General features: G+C 45.9%; 1 protein-coding gene across 1 annotated transcript in view; it reads left to right on the top strand.

Moving 5' to 3' along the window:
• LOC123355760 (scavenger receptor cysteine-rich type 1 protein M130-like) overlaps positions 1 to 23,544 on the top strand; it is a 301,663-nt gene that overhangs the window by 145,887 nt on the left and 132,232 nt on the right. Inside the window, exons 8-12 of the mRNA XM_044998406.1 lie at positions 1,718 to 2,032; positions 2,466 to 2,777; positions 3,778 to 3,813; positions 4,402 to 4,747; positions 15,530 to 15,539. Coding sequence (XP_044854341.1) covers positions 1,718 to 2,032; positions 2,466 to 2,777; positions 3,778 to 3,813; positions 4,402 to 4,747; positions 15,530 to 15,539 — 1,019 coding nt within the window. The remainder of the gene's footprint in view (positions 1 to 1,717; positions 2,033 to 2,465; positions 2,778 to 3,777; positions 3,814 to 4,401; positions 4,748 to 15,529; positions 15,540 to 23,544) is intronic.

Below are 23,544 nucleotides of genomic sequence, written 5' to 3'. Positions count from 1 at the left end.
ACAAAAGTATAAATAGGTTCACACAGACCTGGATAAATTCCTGGAGGATTGGTCCATCAATGGTTATTAGCTAAGGTGGTCAGGGACACAACCCCATGCTCAGAGCAACTCTAAGCCTCTGACTGCCAGAAGCCAAGAGCAGAGGACAGGATTAGTCACTCCATAATTGCCCTCTTCTGTACACTCCCCCTGAAGCTCTGGAAAAGGCCACTTTTGGAGACAGGATTCTGGTCTGACCCAGGCTGGCAGCTCTTGTGTTCTTATGATTCTTTTCTGGGGAGGGTTTAAATAAACAATGGCCTTCTTCAAATAACAGGTTTTAAAAATAAATATCTATATCATGCACTGTACTGTTACTGCACTGAAATCATTGTTCATGCCCATTCCAGTTGCAGGGTAACTACAGCACAGTAAGGGCCCATTATGGCATGGAAAGTGTAAGTGAGCAGGACTCACCCCAGCAGCACCTCCTGCTGGTCTTTTCAGGAATTAGCTCATCGAGCTATTGGAGCATCCTCTGCAGGCCAGTGTCCCACTGCTGCTGGCCCCATGTCCCTCCCTTTTATCTGGGGTGCTGCCCCCTGGTAATACCCCCACACTCTGGCTCTAGGTCTCCTCTCTGTGGGGAACCCCCAACCCTCTAATCCCCACCTCACCTCAGTCTTGGCTACTACCAGTCACCACTTAGCCTCTGTTCACTGGGGCAGACTGTAATGTATCAGCCACTCATCAAAGGCAAGGGGGGTCTGGACCTGCTGCCTCTGCCTTGCCTACTACGTGGGCTGCCTCCTGCAACTCAAGTGCCCCATTGACTTACCCTAGGCCTGCAGCCTGGGGCTTTCCTAGGCCAGAGCTCCCCAGCTCCCTTGGCCTTTCCCAGACATACTCCACTCTAGGCACTAGGTTAAGCTCCCTGCAGCCAGGCCCTTCTCCCTCTGAATGCAGAGAGGCCTCTGGCTCACAGCCTTTTTATACAGGCCAGCTGTGGCCTGATTGGGGCATGGGCCCAGCTGCAGCCGCTTCCCCACTCAGCCCAGTTTTTAGACCTGCAGCCCTCTCCAGGGCTGCTTTTATCACTGCAGCCCTCTTTCAGGGCTGATTTCAAGCCCTTCAGGGCATGAGTGGGTATCCACTCTGCTACAGAGAGCTTTGCTGTTGACTTCAGCAGCATTAGAATAGAGCCCTAAGTATCTGAGACTTTACCATAAGTACAAGTATCCCTGCTTTTCTTCTTTTATTTGGAAAATAAATGGGTCCTAACAAGTCTGATTTCCTCCAAGCTTCTGGAACTTCCCAACTCTGTAACAATGTAAAGGAAAATTGGAATTTTGGGTAAATTTGTTAATCTGAAATTTCCTGAACATCCTTAAAATGCTTATTGAAGAACTTTTTGAAAATGTTCATGTTTTCAAGTAGGAGCTGATTCTGCAAAGCTTTAGCTTCACTAGTAGTTCTTACTTTCATGAGCTGTTCCGTAAGGATGACTCAGATGACTAAGGGTTCAGGGTTAGGTCCTGTCCCCTTAAATGCTTTTATCAGAAGTTTCTTCACAAAGTCTTCAGCAGTTCCTAATTTTAATGACTTATTCTCTTTATGTTTCTTGCTAAAGACACACATTTTTCAGTATCTCAGCCACTGTAGCATCATCTTTGATTTGCATGGAAGCTGTTTAGTTATCTTTATATTGCACATTGACAGCTGGGATCTATCCCTGCAGGGAGCAGGCGGATCAGACTGGTGAATGGGGCAGGTCGCTGTGCCGGGAGAGTGGAGATTTATTACAATGGCAGCTGGGGGACAGTCTGTGATGATTCCTGGGATCTGTCAGACTCCAATGTCATTTGCAAGCAACTGGGATGTGGACATGCCATCAATGCAACTGTCTCTGCTCATTATGGGCAAGGATCTGGGCAGATCTGGCTGGATGATGTGAACTGCTCTGGGAATGAATCCAATCTCTGGGACTGTCCTTCCAGAGGCTGGGGCCAGCACAACTGCAGACACAAAGAGGATGCAGGAGTTCTCTGCTCAGGTCTGTTCTCTGAATTGTCCCATGGGTCTGATAATCAGGGGACTTCATGAACTATATGGGTGTCTGAGGAGTGAGCTGAGGATGTCAGAAAGTTTATCTCCTTTTTCCTTTTTCTCTCTCTCCGCTACCTACCCACTTGCAGTGGTCACCATTAAAAAGTCAGCATTGCCAACAGTTAATACCAAGAGGTACTGCAAATGTCAAATTAATTTCTGAATTTTGGGTACCACTGTTTGCAACTGTTGGTAAATGGTGTCTTTTTAATAATAATTTCATTGCTCATGGGCCTGTCACTGGTCTCTAAAAGAATGTCTCTGATTCTTCTGTAGAAGAATAGGCAGGGTTGTTAGTGATCTCTGGGATTTCAGCCTTTAAATCCCAGTGAGTTTCAGAATCAGAAAACTTCACACTCAACTTGTGCATTTCCTCCTAGAATTCACGGATCTGAGACTGGTGAGTGGCAGTGACTGTGCTGGGCGACTGGAGGTTTTCTACAATGGGATTTGGGGCAGTGTTTGCAACAGTCCTATGGATGCTGTCACCATGGCACTTATATGCAAACACTTGGACTGTGGAGACAGAGGGACACTTTTGACAGAGTTAAAAGATGGAAGCGGCTCTGGCCCTACCTGGGTGGATGGTGTTCGGTGTGATAAGCAGCACATCTCCCTTTGGCAATGCCCATCAGACCCTTGGAAACAACAATCGTGTAGCAGAGGAGAAGAAACCCATATTGCTTGTGAAGGTAAATTGCTAACATATATATATATATATATATATATACACACACACACACACACACATTCAACAGTCAGGTCTCGCTCACTGAAAGATTTTGATATAATTATTATATTCTGTTACTTTTCACTAGATCTTTTTAACAGAATACAGCAATTATATCAATCTATATCTATAGCTATATAACATTCTCAGCAATGGTACAAACTTATTTTCAGTATCTGAGGCTCTTAGAAATAGTAATGTGGCATGTTAATAACAAACATGGACATTGCTATTACAAAGACATACAATTCACCGCAACCACTATTAGGGCCTAATCCAACACCCAGTGAAGTCACGGAATCACAGATTTTAAGGGCTGAAGAGACTGTTAGGATCTTCTAATCTGACCTGAATATCACAGGCTAAAATATCAGCCAGGAATTCCTGCACCAAGCCAGTAAATTTCAGTGGAGCTAGAGCAGATCTTTTAGAAACACGTCCATTCTTGATTTAATGACTTCATCTCAAGAAGACTCCCCATATCCCTTGGTAAATTGTTTCAGTGGTTAATTAGCATGAACAAATTCTAAGCCCTTTGCAATCCTTGTTATTGGGATCAGAATCTTGATCTCTCAAGTCTCACTCACACAGCAGCAGAGCCTTTCAGGAGAGCATTATTACCCTCATTTTACAGACAGGGAATGGAGACACAAAGAGATAAAGTGTCCCAAGGTCACCCATGGTGCCTTAATTAGCATTCGCTCAGGCCTCTGGTAAGAGCCAGGAAGTGTTACCCTTTAAAGAACATGATTAGTGTACCTTTCTGGTTATACCTCTTCCAAGGAATAACAATCACAGGTAGATCTGTGTCTCAAGTATTATTTATATTATGGTAACACCTAAAATACCCAAAGGCCTCATTGCCCCAGGCACTGTCAAAACACAAATCGAGAGAGGCCCTGCCATACAGAGTTTACAGTCAAGATAGACCAGAGGAGTGGGAGGAGAAACAGATGATAGAGAGGTGAAGGAACTTGCCCAAGTCACACAGCAGATCTGTTGCAAAAACAAAAATAGAACCCCAGCCTTTTAAGTCCAACTGCAGCATCATAACCACTGGACGACACTGCCTTTCTGTGTGGGGAAGTTCAGACTTGCAGCTCCTATACAGCCCCCTCTCTATTTTACTTTCCTCTTCTGTTGGTTCCTGCGGTAATGAGGGTGAGTTTCACATCAGGTGTCTGTTTCCATTCCAATCTCTGGGCAGAGGGGTCAGGGCCCTTGTCACAGGCAGAGCTAGAGGAGAATTAGATACTGTACTGCCAGTTACATAAAGAGACACACCTGCCAGCAGGGAGCTGCTTAAAGACTGCAAAATCCAGAGTAACAGCTGAATAATTAATTATTCAATAACCCAGATTTTGGCTTTCAGTCAATTTATAGCACACTGGTATTAGTGGTGTGAAATACTGATAAACCCTATTCGAACCAGCATTGCACACACTGCCCGATCCACTCACCTCAGCTTTCTCTCCATAGGAAGGAAAGGGAAACCTACCAAATGCCCGAACTCTACAAGCTGTACAGGTATCTCTGCTTCTCTGTGTCTCCCTCTTGGTCCCTAAGGATTTTCCCAGCTGTTCCAGTAACATGTGAGGTTTCTGCATTTCCAGACCAGGAGAAGTTACGTGTCGTGGGAGGAGAGGACAGATGCTTGGGCAGAGTGGAGGTTTGGTACCGTGGCTCCTGGGGAACAGTTTGTGGTGACTCCTGGGACATGGCAGATGCTAACGTTGTGTGTAAACAACTGGGCTGTGGAACTGCTGTATCTGCCCTGGGCGAGGCTGCATTCGGTGAGGGGACTGGTCCCATCTGGGTAGAGAAGGTGAACTGCAGAGGGACAGAGTCATCTCTCTGGGACTGTTGTTCCAAGTCCTGGGGTGAGAGTAACTGTGACCATAAGGAAGATGCTGCTGTGAATTGTTCAGGTGAGTGACAGGAGATATTTCTGCTACTGTAATTTTCAGGGAGGAGGATGGATGAGCCCACCCACTCCTGCCTTGGTACCAGACTAGACCCTCCTATCTCCTGTGTGCAGGAGCATCCTGGATGCTGTGGGGTGGAACCTTTGTGGGGTCAGATTGGCTCAAGCATCAGCCCACACAGCCCCTGCATCCATCACAGACCCCAGTGTGCTTGTTTATTAGTAGCATCCTCATCATTCCACAGAGAACAAGGGACTTGGGCCCTAAATCATTAACAAACAGGCCCTGTGCTACTGTGTCATAGGTCTCCTCCCCCACTTGGAGCTGTTGGGTTCCAAGATGGGGACCTGCATGAACTCCTCTAAACTAAAATCCTAGTTTAGATCTGGTTCTCACTGCCACCAGTTAAGTTTAAAGTGGGTAACACACTGCCTGTCCCCCAAACTTCCCCTGGGGAACCCAGATTCAAACCCCTTGAATCTCACCAGAGAGAGAGAAACAGCTAGTTCCCCTCCCCCAACTTCCCTCTCTCCAGCCTGCTCCGGAGAGATTACACACCCAGTCAAATCCTTGACTCAACACAAAGAGGGACTCACCTCCCCCTCCCCTTCCCTAGTCCTGGAGAGAGATACCTTGATTCAAACTCCTTGAATCAAACAAAGAGGGATTCCCTATCCCCCCTCCCTTTCCCCTAGTCCTTGGGAAAAATACCTTTGATTCAAACTCCTTGAATCAAACAAAGAGGGATTCACTTTTTCCCCCTCCCCTTCCCCTGAAAATCCAAACAAGGGAAGAAATCAATCAAGTTCTAAAAAAGAAACAATTTTATTAAAGAAAGGAAAAAAAGTACACTATCTCTGTAATACCAGGATGGAAATACCAGGGTCTGACTTATAAAATCTGGAGAGACTTCCCCTCCCTCCTCCTCAGAATAATCAGAGTAACAGCAAACAGAAATAAAGAATTTCCTTCAGCAAACACACAATTGCAAATGTAGAAATCAAATTATAAGACTAATTCGCCTTTCTAATACTCACTATACTGGATAGTAGGAAATACTCCAGGAGAACTTGGAGACATGTCTGGCCTCTCTTAGATCCAAAGAGAGCACACAACTCAAACAAAGAACACAGACAAAGGCTTCCCTCCACAGAGATTTGAAATTATCCTGTCCCTTGATTGGTCCTCTGGTCAGGTGTTCATCAGGTTACTGAGCTTGTTAACCCTTTACAGGTAAAAGAGACCTTAACCCTTAACTATCTGTTTATGACATACTGGGAGGGAGCTTGTGGAGGTGAAAGCGGGAGACAACCAGGGACTCTCAGAGGTGAGGTTCCCCCTGGTAACAAACATGTCACTTCCCCCTTGCTCCAGACTCCAACTCTCCTCCCTTTCCCTTTGCAGGTGTGACACAGACAACAGATTCACCAAATACCCCAGGTAAACCATCCCCCTTCTCCATCAAAGGTCAAATGCCCCTGGTGCTGGGTCACAGAGGAGGAGCTGCAAGCTGCAGCCTGAGGGAAGGAGCTCCTTTCCATGGCCTGTGACATCTGAGGGCGAAGGACACCCAGGTGGGACCTGCAGGGCTTGCTGAGCCAGAGGATTCCTGTCTGCTGATTCCAGCTGACAGGGCAGGGCCCATGATTTAAACAGCAGCCCATGAGCTGCCCCCAGGGTTCACAGACTGTGTCCCCGCCCATTACCCTGCTGTCCTGGGCCATGCAATGAGTGACTGGGGAGCTCCTTGGTCCCCCCCTCCCCGCGACTCTCACAGGATAATCTCTCTCTGTTGCTTGTTCATTTCCATCCAGCTCCCCACGCCGGCCTCTGTCCTCTGACAGTGGGAGAGTCACGGTGCCTGTGGTCGTCTGCATTATCCTGGGGGCCCTGCTGTGCCTGGTCTTAATCATTCTGGGGGCGCAGGTGCGAAGTGCCAGGGCACAGCGCAGAGGTGGGTGCTGATTTGTGTCACTGTGTGAAATACCTCTGCAATAGCAGCGGGGTTGCAGGGTGTCAGGGTGAGGGGGTGATACCAGGCTGAGTGGGATGCCTGTTAACTCCTCTCTCATTTAATATTTCATTAACTGTCTGGCAGTGGAACAGCCCAGCCATGGAATTTGGAGATGATATTAGCTAGGGAGCATCACAGTTTAAGGAAAACTGCACCTGTATCCCCCTCGCTCCCTCCCTGTGGTGCACTCCAAGAGTGGCAAATAACACCTCAGGCTCCAGGCATCACGTGTCTCTGGGTAGAACCCCCCATCCCATCTCCTGCTGACCAGGGTCTAAATGCTGCACAGCCCCCTGCCTTCCACGGTGATATCTCCATAAGTCAGGCTGCTTAAAGACCAGCTCCCATGCTGTGCTATCTCTCTGTGTGCTATGAGCAGTGTATTGCCAGCACTTACAAATTACCTCCCAACTCTTTCTCAGCTGACTGCACCTTATTAGTAGGATAAAAGCTTCACAGAGAAACACACACAAAAAATACAAAATTCCTCCACACTTACTGAACATACCAGAAATCACCCATCTTCCTCATGGGCAGCCTGGTACAGCAATGTCCCTTCAAATCATACAACATTGGCCTTCCCATGTGGAGAAGATCCTGTTCATTTCCTGAATCAAAACAAAGGCCCTGAGTTTGTTTAAACTCAGCCTTTTCTACCAAAAACCTCTCTTTGTCTCCTGGTCTCTGGTAATCCAGTTTGTACCAGTCCATGCAAATCGCTCCAAGGCCTGGTACCTCTCTGGATTGTTTACGATCTCAGTATTTCACCTCAATAATCCTCCATTGTTTTTTCTTCCTGAAGGACCTGTGGTAACACTCATCCTTGGTGTAAAACACAACCATACCTAAACCACTCACAGATTTCATACAATGGTTCCTAAAAATACTGCGTGGGGCTGCAATATCTGTCACAGGAGGGGTTCTGAATATCAGTGTGGAGAGCCAACATGGAAAGGGACCTACATAGACTGGAAATGTTGGCAGACAAAAAAGGGTACAAAAAATTGATCTAGGAATATAGTTCTGTAGAGAGAAATCCAGTGGAAAGCAGAATCTTAGGAAGGAGAAATGCTGGAAAGGAGCATTATACAGTATTATACTCATAAGTGGCACTTATAGAGGATTTTACATCTATAAAACACTCTACAGATATTAGCTCCCAGCAGCCTGGGAGGAAGATAGAGAACAGGATTGCCATTAACATGCACATAACGGTCACAGTTTAGCATTAGGGCAATGTCTATAAGGTTAGAGAAGAATGAGCAAGCTGACCCAGAGCTGGATTGAGTAGCCAGGCTTCTTTATTGCGGTACTTGTTCCACCTTGACCCAGTGGTCGAGTAAGCACTGGATTAGTTACAGTTCACGCTTTTTATTTAAGTTAGTATGTAAACACCTACATCTGCTACAACAATCTAAAACCTCTTATTAAGTAATAGAAACACCCATACTATGATTATACCCCCCCCCGATTGACTGATTACAGCATTACGCATATTATACACACATTTTTACTTTGAACATACATTTCTTTGCAGTAATTTGTTGTCACAAGTTCCCTTAATCAGCAGTTCTCAGGGAAGGGAGGAAGGGGCCATGACCCAAGGCTCGTTTATGTAGCTGGGAAAGGAAGGGAGGGGGAACAATTTCTGAGATGGTAGACAGAAGAATCTTTCTTAGACGGCTAGTTCATGTGTCTTTTCCACATGCTTAGAGTCAAACCGATCACCAGATTTGGGGTCAGGAAATAATTTTTTGCAGGTCAGATTGGCAAAAAAGGAACTTTGGGCGATTTTCATCTTCCTCTGAAGCATGGAGCAGGAATCGCCTTCCAGGATCATCTGACTTCTCTCGCCTAATCAATTCCCTTCCATTGCATGGACGCTGGGCATTAGTGGTACCTCAGTCCCTCCCATACTCTGCCTGTGGCACACACAGTATTTTCTCCTGAGGACTGAAATGCTTTAGTCTAACTAAGACTTTGGGCTCAAACATGGGTGTATCTGGATAAAATATAGAGGCCTGTGTTATACAGGAGGTCAGACTAGATGGTTTAATGATCCCTTCTGGTCTTAAACTGTATGGAAAAAAGTGCTATCACCATTTTGCAGCTAGGTGTAAATACCAGCATGGGGATGAATTATTTAAGATGCTCCAAGGGGCAATAACTAGGAATAATGGGATGATATTAAAGAAGAAACATTTTGGCTGAATGTGAAGAAACTTCCTGACAGTGAACTAGCCTTTGGAGCCATCATCAAAGAAATTTGTGGAAAGGGATGTTGTCCCCGTCTCATTTAAATTGAGCCTGGACAGATCAGTGGGAATGGGCTGTAGGGACCAGTCCTGCACTGGGCCCATGGGGAGGGGCTGGATGATCCTATAGGGTTTCCCATTTCTGGTTTCTATAACCCTGTGCAAACCCTGCCCTTTGTTTCCAGGCTCCAGAAGACCCTTGGATCCCTTCTCTGAGGCCGTGTACGAGGAGATTGACTATAACCTGATGAGAGAGAAGCAGGAGATGTTCAGTCGCTCAGGTCTGTGTGTCTCAATCTTAACGGGGAGCAAATATGAAAGTCACTTTCCATTCCGAGGCCCTGATCCATAGTTAATTACTGCAGCTTCACCCCCGTTTGAGCTTGTGGTTGGAGTTGGGTGCAAGTTTTGGTTAAAACAATGTATGTGAATGTTATGTATGCAAAGGAGAACATTTTTACGTAGGGGAATTCACTCACTGGGGCGCTGCTGTTAGTGCCGGCCAGTTGTCGGCTAGAAGAAAAGGATTTTGCTCGGCGTTCAGTGAAGTCTCCTCTTTGCTAGTGGCCAGTTCATCTGTAGATTTGCTTTTCATGATACACAGAATATAAGAGTTAATTGTTGCTGCTGACTGTGAGAGATTACACGTATTCCTCACCACACAAATACAACCCCTAACTTTTCTGGCTACGAGCATGGCATTCCATTGGAGACTAAACACAAGCAGCGGGATTCTAGAACCACCCCAGTAGAAAATTGTGATTTCAGAAATGAATGGCAAGTATTCCAGTTCAAAGGGGCCACCTTGGCATCTGAACCAAAGTTGTTTGCCTTTGTCTTTAAATGACCATGCCGGGATACATTGAGGACTTTAACATAAGTCACCCTGAATCGTGGCATTCTCATTCAATAACACTTTCTTATTATCTTGAAGCAAATAAGATCAGTGACTGCTAACCAAAACAGGCTGTTCTCTTGACAGTCTGTGGATCCAAGATATTTGACATTCATTATAAGATCACTTTGTGCCTGCTTTGCCCAAGACCAAGACATATAACAAAATCATAACTTTGCCGAAGGCACATTTCTCACCTCTGCCAATTGTCACTGTTTGGAGATTTCAATTTCATAAATGAAATCATTGAGCTGATGAGGGCATCGTCGCCTATATTGCCAAACTGCATCGCATCACCGAACATTGTAACTTTGGTAATGTTCTCTCTGACATACTGCAAGATTGCCCTGACTGTGGAGTTCAGGAGAAAGCATTTCAATGCCATCTCCTTGCGGAGCCAAATTTGACATTCACCATCCCTCAGGAAAAGGCCTTGGCCGCTGAAACAGCATCATTGCACACTGAGGAAATTTGTGTGATGGCAACCAACATGAATGCTGCACTTCACAACCAGAAGGATCATCATCGTCGACAAACTCAGCGGAACAATGGGAACTCAATCACATTAATGTAATCGGACAAGATTAATCACTTAAACATCTGCTCAGGCTAAGGGGGACAGCATCAACACTCTGCCTGGAAATTCAAAGGCACGAAGAACCATTTCTGCAAAAAGAAAGGTCACGTTGAGAGAGTCTGCCAATCAAAGGTTAAAAGCATGAAACAAAAGGACAATGACCAGTATTCTCATCCTCGCGCATCGAACATACTTGATGCTTCCTTCGACAATGATATCAAGAAGCTTTACTACATTTAGAGCCATCCACAACAAGGAAACTTGAGGTTCTGAAATATTTGCAACAGTGCTTATCAATTACCATGAGTACAAATGGAAGTCAACTCTGGTTCTGCAGCGTCAATCATCAGTGAAGACACATTCTGTCAGTTTTACTTGCATTGTCCTCCCAAGTTGTCAGATCCATTGTGCAGCCTTCAAGACTATAATGGACACAATGTTGACCTAATCAGAAGCTGTAATGTGAATACTTGCTATGGCTCTTTGAATTGCCTCTCATCATCACAAAAAGTCAACATAAAAGTATTTTAGACAGAAACTGGTTCACACAGCTGGCAATCAACATGCAAGGCATCTATGCCATCAACAAAGAATAAATGAGAAAGATCACTGATGAATTCCCTCAAGTGTTTTCTGAAGAATTGAGAGCTTACAAGGGACCTCCAGAGTTCTTTCACCTGGATCCCACAGTCGTGCCTATCCACATGAAGGTCAGGAATGTACCATTTGCCCTATGTCCAAAGACTGACACAGAATGAGAATGTCTCATTGAAGAGGGAATCTTTGAGCCAGCTACAGATATGAAATCGGCAACACCAAGTACCCATACTCAAGCTAAATGGCAACATGAGAATCTGTGAAGATTATAAGTGCACTTTGAACAAGGCACTTAAACAGCACCCTTACCCAGAGCCTGCTTTTAACCAACTGCTCCCTGTTCTTGTTGGAAGAAAAGTCTTCACAAAACTCAATCTTGCCCAAAAATGTAAGAACTGATTGTTGACAAAAATGTGGCAGATGCACAGACGATGATCACTCATTAAAAATTTCAAGTCAAGGGTCTCCAATTTGGGATTTCCATTGCACTGGGAATTTTCCAATGGTTCACGGGAACTGTACTTTCCAGAATTCCAGGTGCTATAAGTATATTTTGACGCATCCTGATTATGGTATCAATCAAGGATGAGCTTGCCAAGCAACTTCAAGAAGTCTTGTGCTGATTTGCAAAGTCAAGTATTTGAATCAAGAAGGAAAAATGTGAATTTGGAGCTACAAGCTTCACCTTCTTAGGCTATCGATGCATATGGTATCCACCCAACAGAAAACAAGGTACAGGCAATCCATGATCCAAAATCCAAACAAGAACTTTATTTTTTTTTTAGGATTGCTCAACTTCTGTTACCCAGGGTTTTCAGAAACCACAGCAGTGGTAACTTAACTTTTTCACTGCAGGCAGTGTCAGGAATAACTCAATGGGAACATAGCGCTCCAGCTGATGAAAATTAATACAAGTAAGCATGCTCTTATTTACAACTACAGTTTATTTAATTTAAGCACAGAGAGACATAAGAAATAGGAATAGAACATCCCAAACATTTACCTAAATTCTGAGCAGGTATTGAGTAATTGACAGCTGGTCTTCAGTGGCCAGTTGCTTACCTGCTGGGGAGAAAAGGTGTCAGGAAAAAATGTCTCTCTTAGGACACTCTGATGGGGTGGAGTAGACCCAAAGGCCTCCTGCTGGAGACCTCAGGGTTCTGCCACAACCATCCTTGGGAAAGAGCAGTGGAGTGGTCCTCCAAGCAGGCTAGAGTGGCTGCAGGGGAAGCAGCCAATAGGGGCTTAAGAGGTCCATATAAAAGGAGATACATGAGCAGAGCAGTAGTTAGTTGCTGCTTGGAGCAGAATAAAGGACTGCAGTCCTAGCTGCCTGGAAGACCAGCAGTGCTACGGATGGTTTGCTAGCAGGGACTGGGGGAGCACTGAGGGAGCTCCTGGCTGGTTGCTAGGACTGAGTAGGGATTCAGCCTGGGGAGGGTTGCAGGAAGATAGTGTCTCCATGGAGGAAGCCCTGGAGATACAGCCCCATACCAGGTCTGGACTACTTAAAGACCAAAGCCCAGGGAGGGCTAGAGAGAGAGAGACCAGCAGAGGGATACTGAGATAGGCCCCGGTGGACCGTATACCCAAAATAGGTTTATGCTGGTTAACAGGCAGACTGTGTGACTCGACCGGAGCACTGTGTCACTGACAAACCCACCTGAGAACCACTGAAAGGGGTCACCAGAACTAAAGAACACAGACACACTCAACCAGAAGGGGGCACTCATGAGAGGTGGGTACCAACCCCATTATAGATACCTTCAAAGGACTGCTCCAAAGTACATTCTATATCTAGCCCTCTTAATAACGAATTTTTACAAAACACATAGCTCATAGTGACCCCTACTGAGTCATTGCTGTCTCCTTACGTCAAAAAACTATTTATCAACAAACATTCCTAACAATCTCAATCATAATAAGATTCTTTATCAAAGGCACCCAGATTCATGGTTCTCTTCCACTTATTTACTTTCAGTCTCAATTGTTGACTTTTTCTCTCCCCTCCGCCCATTCTGATTAGCAGAAACTGCCAGCGTACAGCTAGCATTTGACCTTGCCTTCAGATGCCTGCTTATTCAAATTAACCCTTAACTATGTGGTGTTAGCAGCAAAGAGTCCTGTGGCACCTTATAGACTAACAGACGTATTGGAGCATGAGCTTTCGTGGGTGAATACCCACTTTGTCGAATGTATGTGGTGTTCTATTTTATTAAATCATAGTGGCTGAATGCACATGATATGATTGCAATTAGCTTGATCACATTCTGAGCTACACACACCCCTTAAATCCAGGCAACACTTCCACCACCATATTTTCCAAAAAAGGCAACAGTTAATGAACCTCTTCATCACCTTCTTGACAAGGGAGCTCCAAGGAAATGGACTTGCCAGCACACAGAAGACTTCAGAAATGTCAAGAAGTTACTGACGTTTGACTCCATCCTCATTCACTACGACAAACTGAGGCCATTGATCATTACCTATCATGTATTACATTATGGCATTGGAGCCATTCTCAGCCATCCCTTTCCAGAAAAAAAAAGAGGCACCTCTATGGTCTGAGAGAAATTATGCACAAATTGATAAAGATGATCTCACTGCCGTTGCTGCAGCCAAGAAATTCCACAATTACATTTACAGTCTGTGTTTGAGATTCATACTGACTATAAGAGACACCTAGGAATTCTCTCCAATAACAAGCTAATGCCTTCAGAAACTCCCTGCTATAGCACGGAACAAATCTACACAGACACCCCCCTGGAGTCCCGACCAAGATTTATAAACCTGGAAACCCTGGATGCCCCATCATCTCAGGCACTGGCACTCTTACAACAGGATTATCTGGCTATTTGGACTCGCTCCTCAGACCCTATGCTACCAGCACTCCTAGCTATCTTCAAGACACTATTGACTTCCTGAAGAAACTACATTGCATTGGTGATCTTCCCAAAAACACCATCCTGGCCACCATGGATGTAGAAGATCTTTACACTAATATTCGCCCTGAGGATGGACTATAAGGCCACAACACACCTGGTGGCTGAGCTTTGTGACTTTGTCCTCACCCACAACAATTTCAGATTTGGGGACAACTTTATACCCTCAAGTCAACGGCACTGCTATGGGTACCCGCATGGCCTCACAGTATGCCAAGATTATTATGGCTGACTTCGAACAACGCTTCCTCAGCTCTCGCCCCCTAGTGCCCCTCCTCTACTTGTGCTACATTGATAACATCTTCATCATATGGACCCACGGGAAGGAGGCCCTTGAAGAATTCCACCTGGATTTCAACAATTTCCACTCCATCATCAACCTCAGCCTGGACCAGTCCAGAGAAGAGATCCACTTCCTGGACACTACAGTGCAAATAAGTTATGGTCACATAAACACCACCCTATACCGGAAACCTACTGACCACTATACTCACCTACATGCCTCCAGCTTCCATCCAGGGCACATCACACGATCCATTGTCTACAGCCACGCCCAAAGATACAACCAAATTCCCTCCAATCCCTCAGAAACACATGAACACCTGCAAGATCTTTATCAAGCATTCTTAAAACTACAATACCCACCTGGGGAAGTGAGGAAACAGATTGACAGAGTGAGACAGGTACCAAGAAATCACCTACTACAGGACAGGGCCAACAAGGAAAATAACAGAACACCACTGGCCATCACGTACAGCCCCTAGCTGAAACCTCGTCAGCACATCATCAATGATCTACAACCTATCCTGGAAAACAATCCCTCACCTCACAGACCTTGGGAGGCAGGCCAGTTCTTGCTTACAGACAACCTCCCAACCTGAAGAAAATACTCACCAGCAACTACACACCTCACCACAGAAACACTAACCCAGGAACCAATCCCTGCAGCAAACCTCATTGCCTACTCTGTCCCCATATCTACTCTAGCGACACCATCAGAGGACCAACCACATCAGCCACACAATCAAGGGCTCATTCACCTGCACGTCTAATAATGTTATATATGCCATCATGTGCCAGCAATGCCCCTCTGCCACGTACATTGGCCCAACAGGACAGTCTCTACGTAAAAGAATAAATGGACACCAGTCCCTGGAAAAATCATGGAACAGGTCCTCAAGGAATCAATTCTGAACCACTTAAAGGAGGGGAAAGTGATCAGGAACAGTCAGCATGGATTCACCAAGGGCAAGTCATGCCTGACTAACCTAATTGCCTTCTATGATGAGATAACTGGCTCTGTGGATGAGGGGAAAGCTGTGGACATGTTATTCCTTGACTTTAGCAAAGCTTTTGATACAGTCTCCCACAGTATTCTTGCCAGCAAGTTAAAGAAGTCTGGGCTGGATGAATGGACGGTAAGGTGGATAGAAAACTAGCTAGATGGTCGGGCTCAACGGGTAGTGATCAATGGTTCCATGTCTAGTTGGCAGCCGGTATCAAGTGGAGTGCCCCAAGGGTCGGTGCTGGGGCCGGTTTTGTTCAATATCTTCATTAACGATCTGGAGGATGGTGTGGACTGCACCCTTAGCAAGTTTGCAGATGACACTAAACTGGGAGGAGTGGTTGATATGCTGGAGGGTAGGGATAGGATACAGAGGGACCTAGACAAATTAGAGGATTGGGCCAAAAGAAATCTGATGAGGTTCAACAAGGACAAGTGCAGAGTCCTGCACTTAGGATGGAAGAATCCCATGCACTGCTACAGACTAGGGACCGAATGGCTGGGCAGCAGTTCTGCAGAAAAAGACCTAGGGGTAACCGTGGATGAAAAGCTGAATATGAGTCAACAGTGTGCCCTTGTTGCCAAGAATTCTAATGGCATTTTGGGTTGTATAAGTAGGGGCATTTCCAGCAAATCAAGGGATGTGATCATTCCCCTCTATTCAGCACTGGTGAGGCCTCATTTGGAGTACTGTGTCCAGTTTTGGGCCCCACACTACAAGAAGGATGTGGATAAATTGGAGAGAGTCCAGCGGAGGGCAACAAAAATGATTAGGGGGCTGGAGCACATGACTTATGAGGAGAGGCTGAGGGAACTGGGATTGTAGCCTGCAGAAGAGAAGAATGAGGGGGGATTTGATAGCTGCTTTCAAGTACCTGAAAGGGAGTTCCAAAGAGGATGGATCTAGACTGTTCTCAGTGGTAGAAGATGACAGAGCAAGGAAAAATGGTCTCAAGTTGCAGAGGGGGAGGTTTAGGTTGGACATTAGGAAAAACTTTTTCACTAGTAGGGTGGTGAAGCACTGGAATGGGTTACCTAGGGAGGTGGTGGAATCTCCTTCCTCAGAGGTTTTTAAGGTCAGGCTTGACAAAGCCCTGGTTGGGATGATTTAGTTGGGTTTGGTCCTGCTTTGAGCAGGGGGTTGGACTAGATGACCTCCTGAAGTCCCTTCCAACCCTGAGATTCTATGATTCTATGTTTCTATGACACAAATTGGACATCAGGAATGGTAACATACAAAAGCCAGTAGGAGAACACTTCAATCTCTCTGGACGTTCCATAACAGATTTAAAAGTAGGTATACTTGAACAAAAAAACGTACAGAAACAGACTTCAAAAAGAAACAGCAGAACTAAAATTCATTTGCAAATTTAACACCATTAATTGGTCTTGAATAGGGAATGGCTTGTTCATTGCAAAAGCAGCTTTGTCTCTCCTGGAATTTACATCTCCTCATCTATTATTGGGAGTGGACTACATCCACCCTGATCGAATTGGCCCAGTCAACACTGGTTCTCCACTTGTGAGGTAACTTCCTTCTCTTCATGTGTCATTATATAATGCCTGCATCTATAATTTTCACTCCATGCATCTGAAGAAAAGAGGCTTTTTACCCACGCAATGTTATGCCCAAATAAATCTGTTAGTCTTTAAGGTGCCACTGGACTCCTTGTTGTTTTTGTGGATACAGACTAACAGGCCTACCGCCCTGATACTTAACACCTTCAGTCATGTCACCACAAATGCAATGATGGCGTGTCATGCTAAGTACTACTGCAACGATCACTGGTCTGCATCAATTGTTCATGACTCATTTGTCACCAGATACTATCATATCTGATAACGGAACTGCTTTTACCTCTGACGAGTCCAAGGACTTCACCAAAAGCAACCTCATTCGAGCTGTCACCATTGCCCCATGCCATCGCCAAGCAAATGATCTGGCTGAACAGATGGTGCAGACAACCAAAGATGCTAATATGAGGATCATCAAGGGAGACTGACCAACAAGGCTTACAATATTCCTCATTACACAACATGTCACTCCATGCCCAAGTACCAGAGTTAGCCCAGCCGAGCTACTCATGCAACAATGTTTTAAGACATGGGTTCACCATCTCAACCATGACCTATCTGAGGAATTGGAACACAAGCAGGATCATGCTCTGGATTCCTTCCTATCATCTACCCTGTGGTTCCTTCACACGACAAGAAAGTATATTTGTAGAAGTTATGGACGTAGGTTCCTTCAGCAGTTATTGAGGTCACTGGTTCCATCTCATATAAGGTCCAGATTGCCAATGGACAAGTTTGGCATCACCACATGGAGATGAGCAGCTTTTCATCTGGTCAAAGAAACATTACTCCAGAGAAGCCATCAGATGTGTCTCCTCTAGAGCCAACCATCGATTCTTCATTATCGGTACAGCCTGCAGCCTCTGACACTCTGAGCTCACCAAAGCTGCTAGTAAAAGGGGACAATGCTCCTGTCTCACCAGGGGTTCATGCTGAATTTCAGTCACCAAAGACACCTGCCCTGCCGAGTGTTGTAGAGAGACCACAGCGCAGGCGAGAGCACTCACGATGGTTGGATGATTGTGTTGCTAAAAGAGGGAGGAGGGTTATGTATACGTGGGGGCCCTGTAGTTTTATGAAGGGGAAGCACTCACCAGGAACACTGCTGTTAGTACCCTCCAGTTGTTGTCTAGAAGGAAGAGATTTTGCTCGGGGATCAGTTCAGCTTCATCCTTGCTACTGGGCAGTTCATCTGTAGTTTTGCAGTTCCTGACAAAATAAGAGTTCAATGTTGCTGCTGACTGTGAGTGATTACACATGTTCCTCATCACACATTTACAACAGTGAAAAATACAGATTCAGAGATACCGAAATATTTTACAAATTCACAACAATTTCACCATGTTGTTCCAAACACAAACACGCATAATACATTTTGTTTCAACATTTTCTACACAGAACATTTTTTTTCAATTTGCAATTATCTTTCATTTACAAATTTCCTTTACTGTATAAATAAAAAATTTAAAAAACCATTTTGAAAATGTCAAAAAATCCAAAATTTTTTAATTCAATATGAATTTTTCTCTTTTTTAAAAAAACTTTTAACTTTGCCAAAATTTTCCAAAAAAAGTCATTTTTGGCTCAACTCAATCATTTTTTAAAATTTGTTTTACAGGGGCTAGCAAACTAAAATACTGTTTGTCTCCCAACCCTAGCTGTGAATGCTGCAGGAGCTGGGGCTGTGTTGAGACCAGCAGTTACTCATGTTGACAGATGAAAATGAGCTTCCTTCCCACCATACTCTGCAAGTCCCAATTCTAGGGACGGTTAATGTCACTCTGCCCATCCCGCAGCCTTGGATTGTAGCCAGTTATGGGTCAAGAATGCGACTGTCTGGGGCCAGGCTAAACTATCATTTGAAAACTGCTTTGGAGCATTGGGGCAGGGGATGCTCTGTGCCCCCATCCCACTACAGCCACTGGCCTGCTGGGTCGGCTCCCTCCTGCCCCCGGAGCAGAGAGATCAGCCCAGGAGAGCCTCATGACTTTGAGTCCTGTCCCTTTTATCCTTTGTGCCATTTTGTCTCAATGTCTGATGGGAACATCCTGCCCAAGGGCTGTGCTGTGCTCAGGGCATCCCCCAGCACCGCTGCCAAGATGGCTAGAGTGAATCACAGACTGTGCTCTGGGCCTGTCTTGGCCTACGTCAAGCTGTCCTGCTGTGGCTCAAGTGCGTGAGTACCAGGCTCAGGGCAGACTGTTAGGATGCAGGGCACAAACCGCAGATTGGCTGTGAATTTTATACTTAGAATTTACCCAGCAAGTAACAAGTGTAAACTCCTGAGGCATTATACACAGCCTAGGTGACCTTAACTTTGCACTCGATGGTCCCTTACATCAAAAATCACAACAGTATTCAGGTTATTTCCAGTCCCAAAGGACCAGCTACTTCTCCCAGGTCAATTGCACCTTAGAACTCACACCAAAGATGCTTATAGACAATCCTGTAATAAACTATCTAAGGATTTGTTAACTAGGAGAAAAAATGAGTTATTTACAAGGTTAAGGCAGAGAAACACACACCAATATGTTTCAAAAAGTAATGGGAGCTTTTAAGCAAGCTCTAGATCTTCCTTAGGGCTAACCCAGGCCAAGCACTGTGGATGTTTTGCTTATCCGTAGTAATCCTTGCTCCTGCTTTGAGCAGGGGTTTGGACTAGATGACCTCCTGAAGTCTCTTCCAACCCTATTCTTCTATGATTAATGTGGGAGATGGGTATTTGCCCTTAAGAAGGAGGAGTCTTCTCTTTGGCTGAGGTGGCCAGGACCATTGTGGAACTTCCCTGGACCCATAGCCAGAGATGTGCCCTTCACTCACCCCACAGGTATGTGAATTACCAGCATCCTTCAGGTCAGATTGTATCATCATCTCAGTCACATTTTCCACAATGAAATGGAGATTTCTCTTGGGGAGTCTTCATCAGCCTCTCACGGCTCAGAGTCACTGTGATTCAGCATCTTCTCTAGAAAGACAACCAGACTGAGACCGGAAATCCCGCTCCAGACCCTGGGTGTGTTCCCAGTCCCACAGATCTGCTGTCCTCACTGTGATGAATTTCTGGTTCTCGTCTCTCCAGTCTCCTATTCAGATGACTCAGTGACGAAGCTGCAGTATTACACCGGGGACAGCGAGGGGGAAAACGATCCTGGATCAGAACAAGGTAATGGGGGAGGGGCAGACTCAGGGCAAGAGACCCAAATCTGGGCAGAGAACAGAATTTCTATGACACTTTCTGCAATCGCAGCCATTTCCCCTCAAACAGTTCCCATTTTACACATTCGGGTCTAATCCCACTGAACAAGATTTCTGTCAGAATCTCAGGACAGAAACATGTGACCATTTCCTGAGTACACACCCCTGGGAGTGGCTCCCAGTGACCCTCCCCAGGTGAGGAGCTGGAGGAGATGGGTCAGTCTCTTTGGATAAAGGTGTCAGAGCCCAGTGGAGCTCAACTCACATTGCTGAGCGAGCAGGAAGATTGTCCTGTGTTATAAATTAGAGATGGGCTGAGTCCAACTCACTGATCCGAACCCACCAGAACTTTGTGGGAATGGAATTTGCAGATTCTTACCCCAGTTCCGGAGCTCAGTTTTGCAGCTGACACCTGTTGCTATAACAAGCTGAAACAAACCTCTGGATGTGACCTTCCTGCTCTGGGCCCATCTCTATTTGTAAACTGGGCAGCATTTCTACCCCAGCGGCTCTCAAGTGAGTCCATGAGTTTGGGGCCTTTGGGAATTTAGCCTGTGGCTGTGGGAGGAGACACTAAGCAGATGAGCAAGTTCTGCTGAGAAGCTGGAGCGCTGCCAAGCTGATCCCAGGGCTGCCTGAGAGGTTAATGGGAGAGCAGGATCTCACAGAGGATCAGGCCAGCGGGAGATTTAATTCCTGAAGATGGGAAGTTCCCTCTTCTCAGTGTATCAGAAAAATTAAAACCTGTCTGCAGGAGATCATAGAATCATAGAATCTCAGGGTTGGAAGGGACCTCAGGAGGTCATCTAGTCCAACCCCTGCTCAAAGCAGGACCAAACCCAACTAAATCATCCCAGCCAGGGCTTTGTTCAAGCCTGACATTAAAAACCTCTAAGGAAGGAGATTCCACTATCCCTAGGTAACCCATTACAGTTCTTCATCCACCCTACTAGTGAAAAAGTTTTTCCTAATATCCAGCCTAAACCTCCCCCTCTGCAACTTGAGACCATTACTCCTTGTTCTGTCATCTTCTACCACTGAGAACAGTCTAGATCCATCCTCTTTGGAACCCCTTTCAGGTAGTTGAAAGCAGCTATCAAATCCCCCCTCATTCTTCTCTTCTGCAGTCTAAACAATCCCAGTTCCCTCAGCCTCACCTCATAAGTCATATGCTCCAGCCCCCTAATCATTTTTGTTGCCTTCCGCTGGACTCTCTCCAATTTATCCACATCCTTCTTGTAGTGTGGGGACCAAAACTGGACACCAGTACTTCAAATGAGGCCTCACCAGTGCTGAGTAGAGGGGAATGAACACATACCTTGATCTGCTGGAAATGCCCTACTTATACTACCCAAAATGCCATTAGCCTTCTTGGGTCAACAAGGGCACACTGTTGCCTCATATTCAGCTTTTCGTTCACCGTAAACCCTAGGTCCTTTTCTGCAGAAACTGCTACCCAGCCATTCGGTCCCTAGTCTGTAGCAGTGCATGGGATTCTTCCGTCCTAAGTGCAGGGACTCTGCACTTGTCCTTGTTGAACCTCATCATATTTCTTTTGGCCCAATCCTCTAATTTGTCTAGGTCCCTCTGTATCCTATCCCTACCCTCCAGTGTATCAACCACTCCTCCCAGTTTAGTGTCATCTGCAAACTTGCTAAGGGTGCAGTCCACACATCCTCCAGATCGTTTAATGAAGATATTGAACAAAACCGGCCCCAGCATCGACCCTTGGGGCACTCCACTTGATACCGGCTGCCAACTAGACATGGAACCATTGATCAATACCCGTTGAGCCCGACCATCTAGCCAGTTTTCTATCCACCTTACCGTCCATTCATCCAGCCCATACTTCTTTAACTTGCTGGCAAGAATACGGTGGGAGACTGTATCAAAAGCTTTGCTAAAGTCCAGAGAAAAAGTACATCCAATGATATCCCCACATCCACAGACCCCGTTATATCGACATAGAAGGAAATTAGGTTAGTCAGGCAAGACTTGCCCTTGGTGAATCCATGTCGACTGTTCCTGTTCACTTTCCCCTCCTTTAAGTGGTTCAGGATTGATTCCTTGATGACCTGTTCCATTATTTTTCCAGGGACTGAGGTGAGACTGACTGGCCTGTAGTGCCCTGGATCTTCCTTCTTCCCTTTTTTTAAGATGGGCACTACATTAGCTTTTTTCCAGTCATCCGGGACCTCCCGATCGCCATGATTTTTCAAAGATAATGGCCAATGGCTCTGCAATCTCATTGGCCAACTCCTTTAGATCAGCTGGATTCACACAGGCCGGCTGGTGGCCTGGCCGGGTCGTGTCCCAACCTGTTATCTCAGCACAAGCCCAGGTCCTGCTCCCACTGCTGTTGGATTCTGCAGGGACAGGATTGGCCCCTAGTTATTTTTGGGACTCCTGTTTTACTGTCATTCTCTGACTTGTACCCTACTCACCATGGGCCCCCTTGACTTCCCTCTCATGTGCTATGATAAACAGCTGTAGTTATAAGGGCCACCTGTGCTGAAGAGAGGCTGCTGGTGCCAGGAGCTGAGTGTGGTGTTTGCTGTTTCAGATGGAGTTTCCCCAGAGGGGTCTCAGCTGGATTACGATAATGTGGAAGAGCCTGCCCTGAACGACGTCCCCCAGACTCCAGACGGCCAAGGTTGAGCAGAGACTCCGCCTCCTTGGAAGCCAACCTCACCCTAGGGACAATAGCGGTTTGTTAAGAAAACCACAAATTTCCCCAACAGTATTTTCTATTGCGCGTAACGCTGGGGGGCGGCTGAGCAGGTGCATTATAGAACTGTTGTGGAGGCCCCCATGGGTGTGGTAGGGACGCGGATGTCGATGCCCTAGATCATGACAGAGGCCCATTGCAGGGATGGAAGGACCAGTTCGCTCAGGAGCTGCCCATGCTGTACTTGCTTCACGGTCACTGCCATTGTGCCCCTCAGTGCCAAGGATTACTCGGGGTTACTCACCATTTGTAAAGGGGGCACATCAAGAGCAGAGTATAAACGTAGTCAGTGGCTGCAGTGTTCCCTGCCTGCCTTTGCTGGGATTCTGCTATAGCGAGCTTATATCACTGTGGACAATGGGGTGGGGCGGGACATGCTGATTTTACACCCAAAGGGCCATGTCACACCATTATTAGCTGGCTTAGCTCCCAGTGGTGTCAGTACGTGGAGACTGATGGCAATTTACAGGATTAAACATTATTTCAGTAGGAACACAGTGTAATTATTGTAACCAAATGCCTTTGTGGAGCAAACCCTCTAGGCTAGACCCCAATCACCTTTTTCTAGAAAACTGCCCCCAGCCACCTGCTCATCTGGGAGTAGCTCTAGGATCCTTCTCAACCCTCGTGATTGAAATGTATCAAATCAATATTTGAAATCTCCCCAGTCTGAGTTCCAGAGGAGTCTCCTCTTTACTGCCGCTGAGGGTGGAAGTTAAGTGCTGAGGAGATCCCAGGGAC

Source organism: Mauremys mutica, chromosome 1 (genome assembly GCF_020497125.1).
Source record: "Mauremys mutica isolate MM-2020 ecotype Southern chromosome 1, ASM2049712v1, whole genome shotgun sequence".
NCBI classification, from domain to species: Eukaryota; Metazoa; Chordata; order Testudines; family Geoemydidae; genus Mauremys; species Mauremys mutica.
This window is presented reverse-complemented; position numbering and strand designations above follow the sequence as displayed.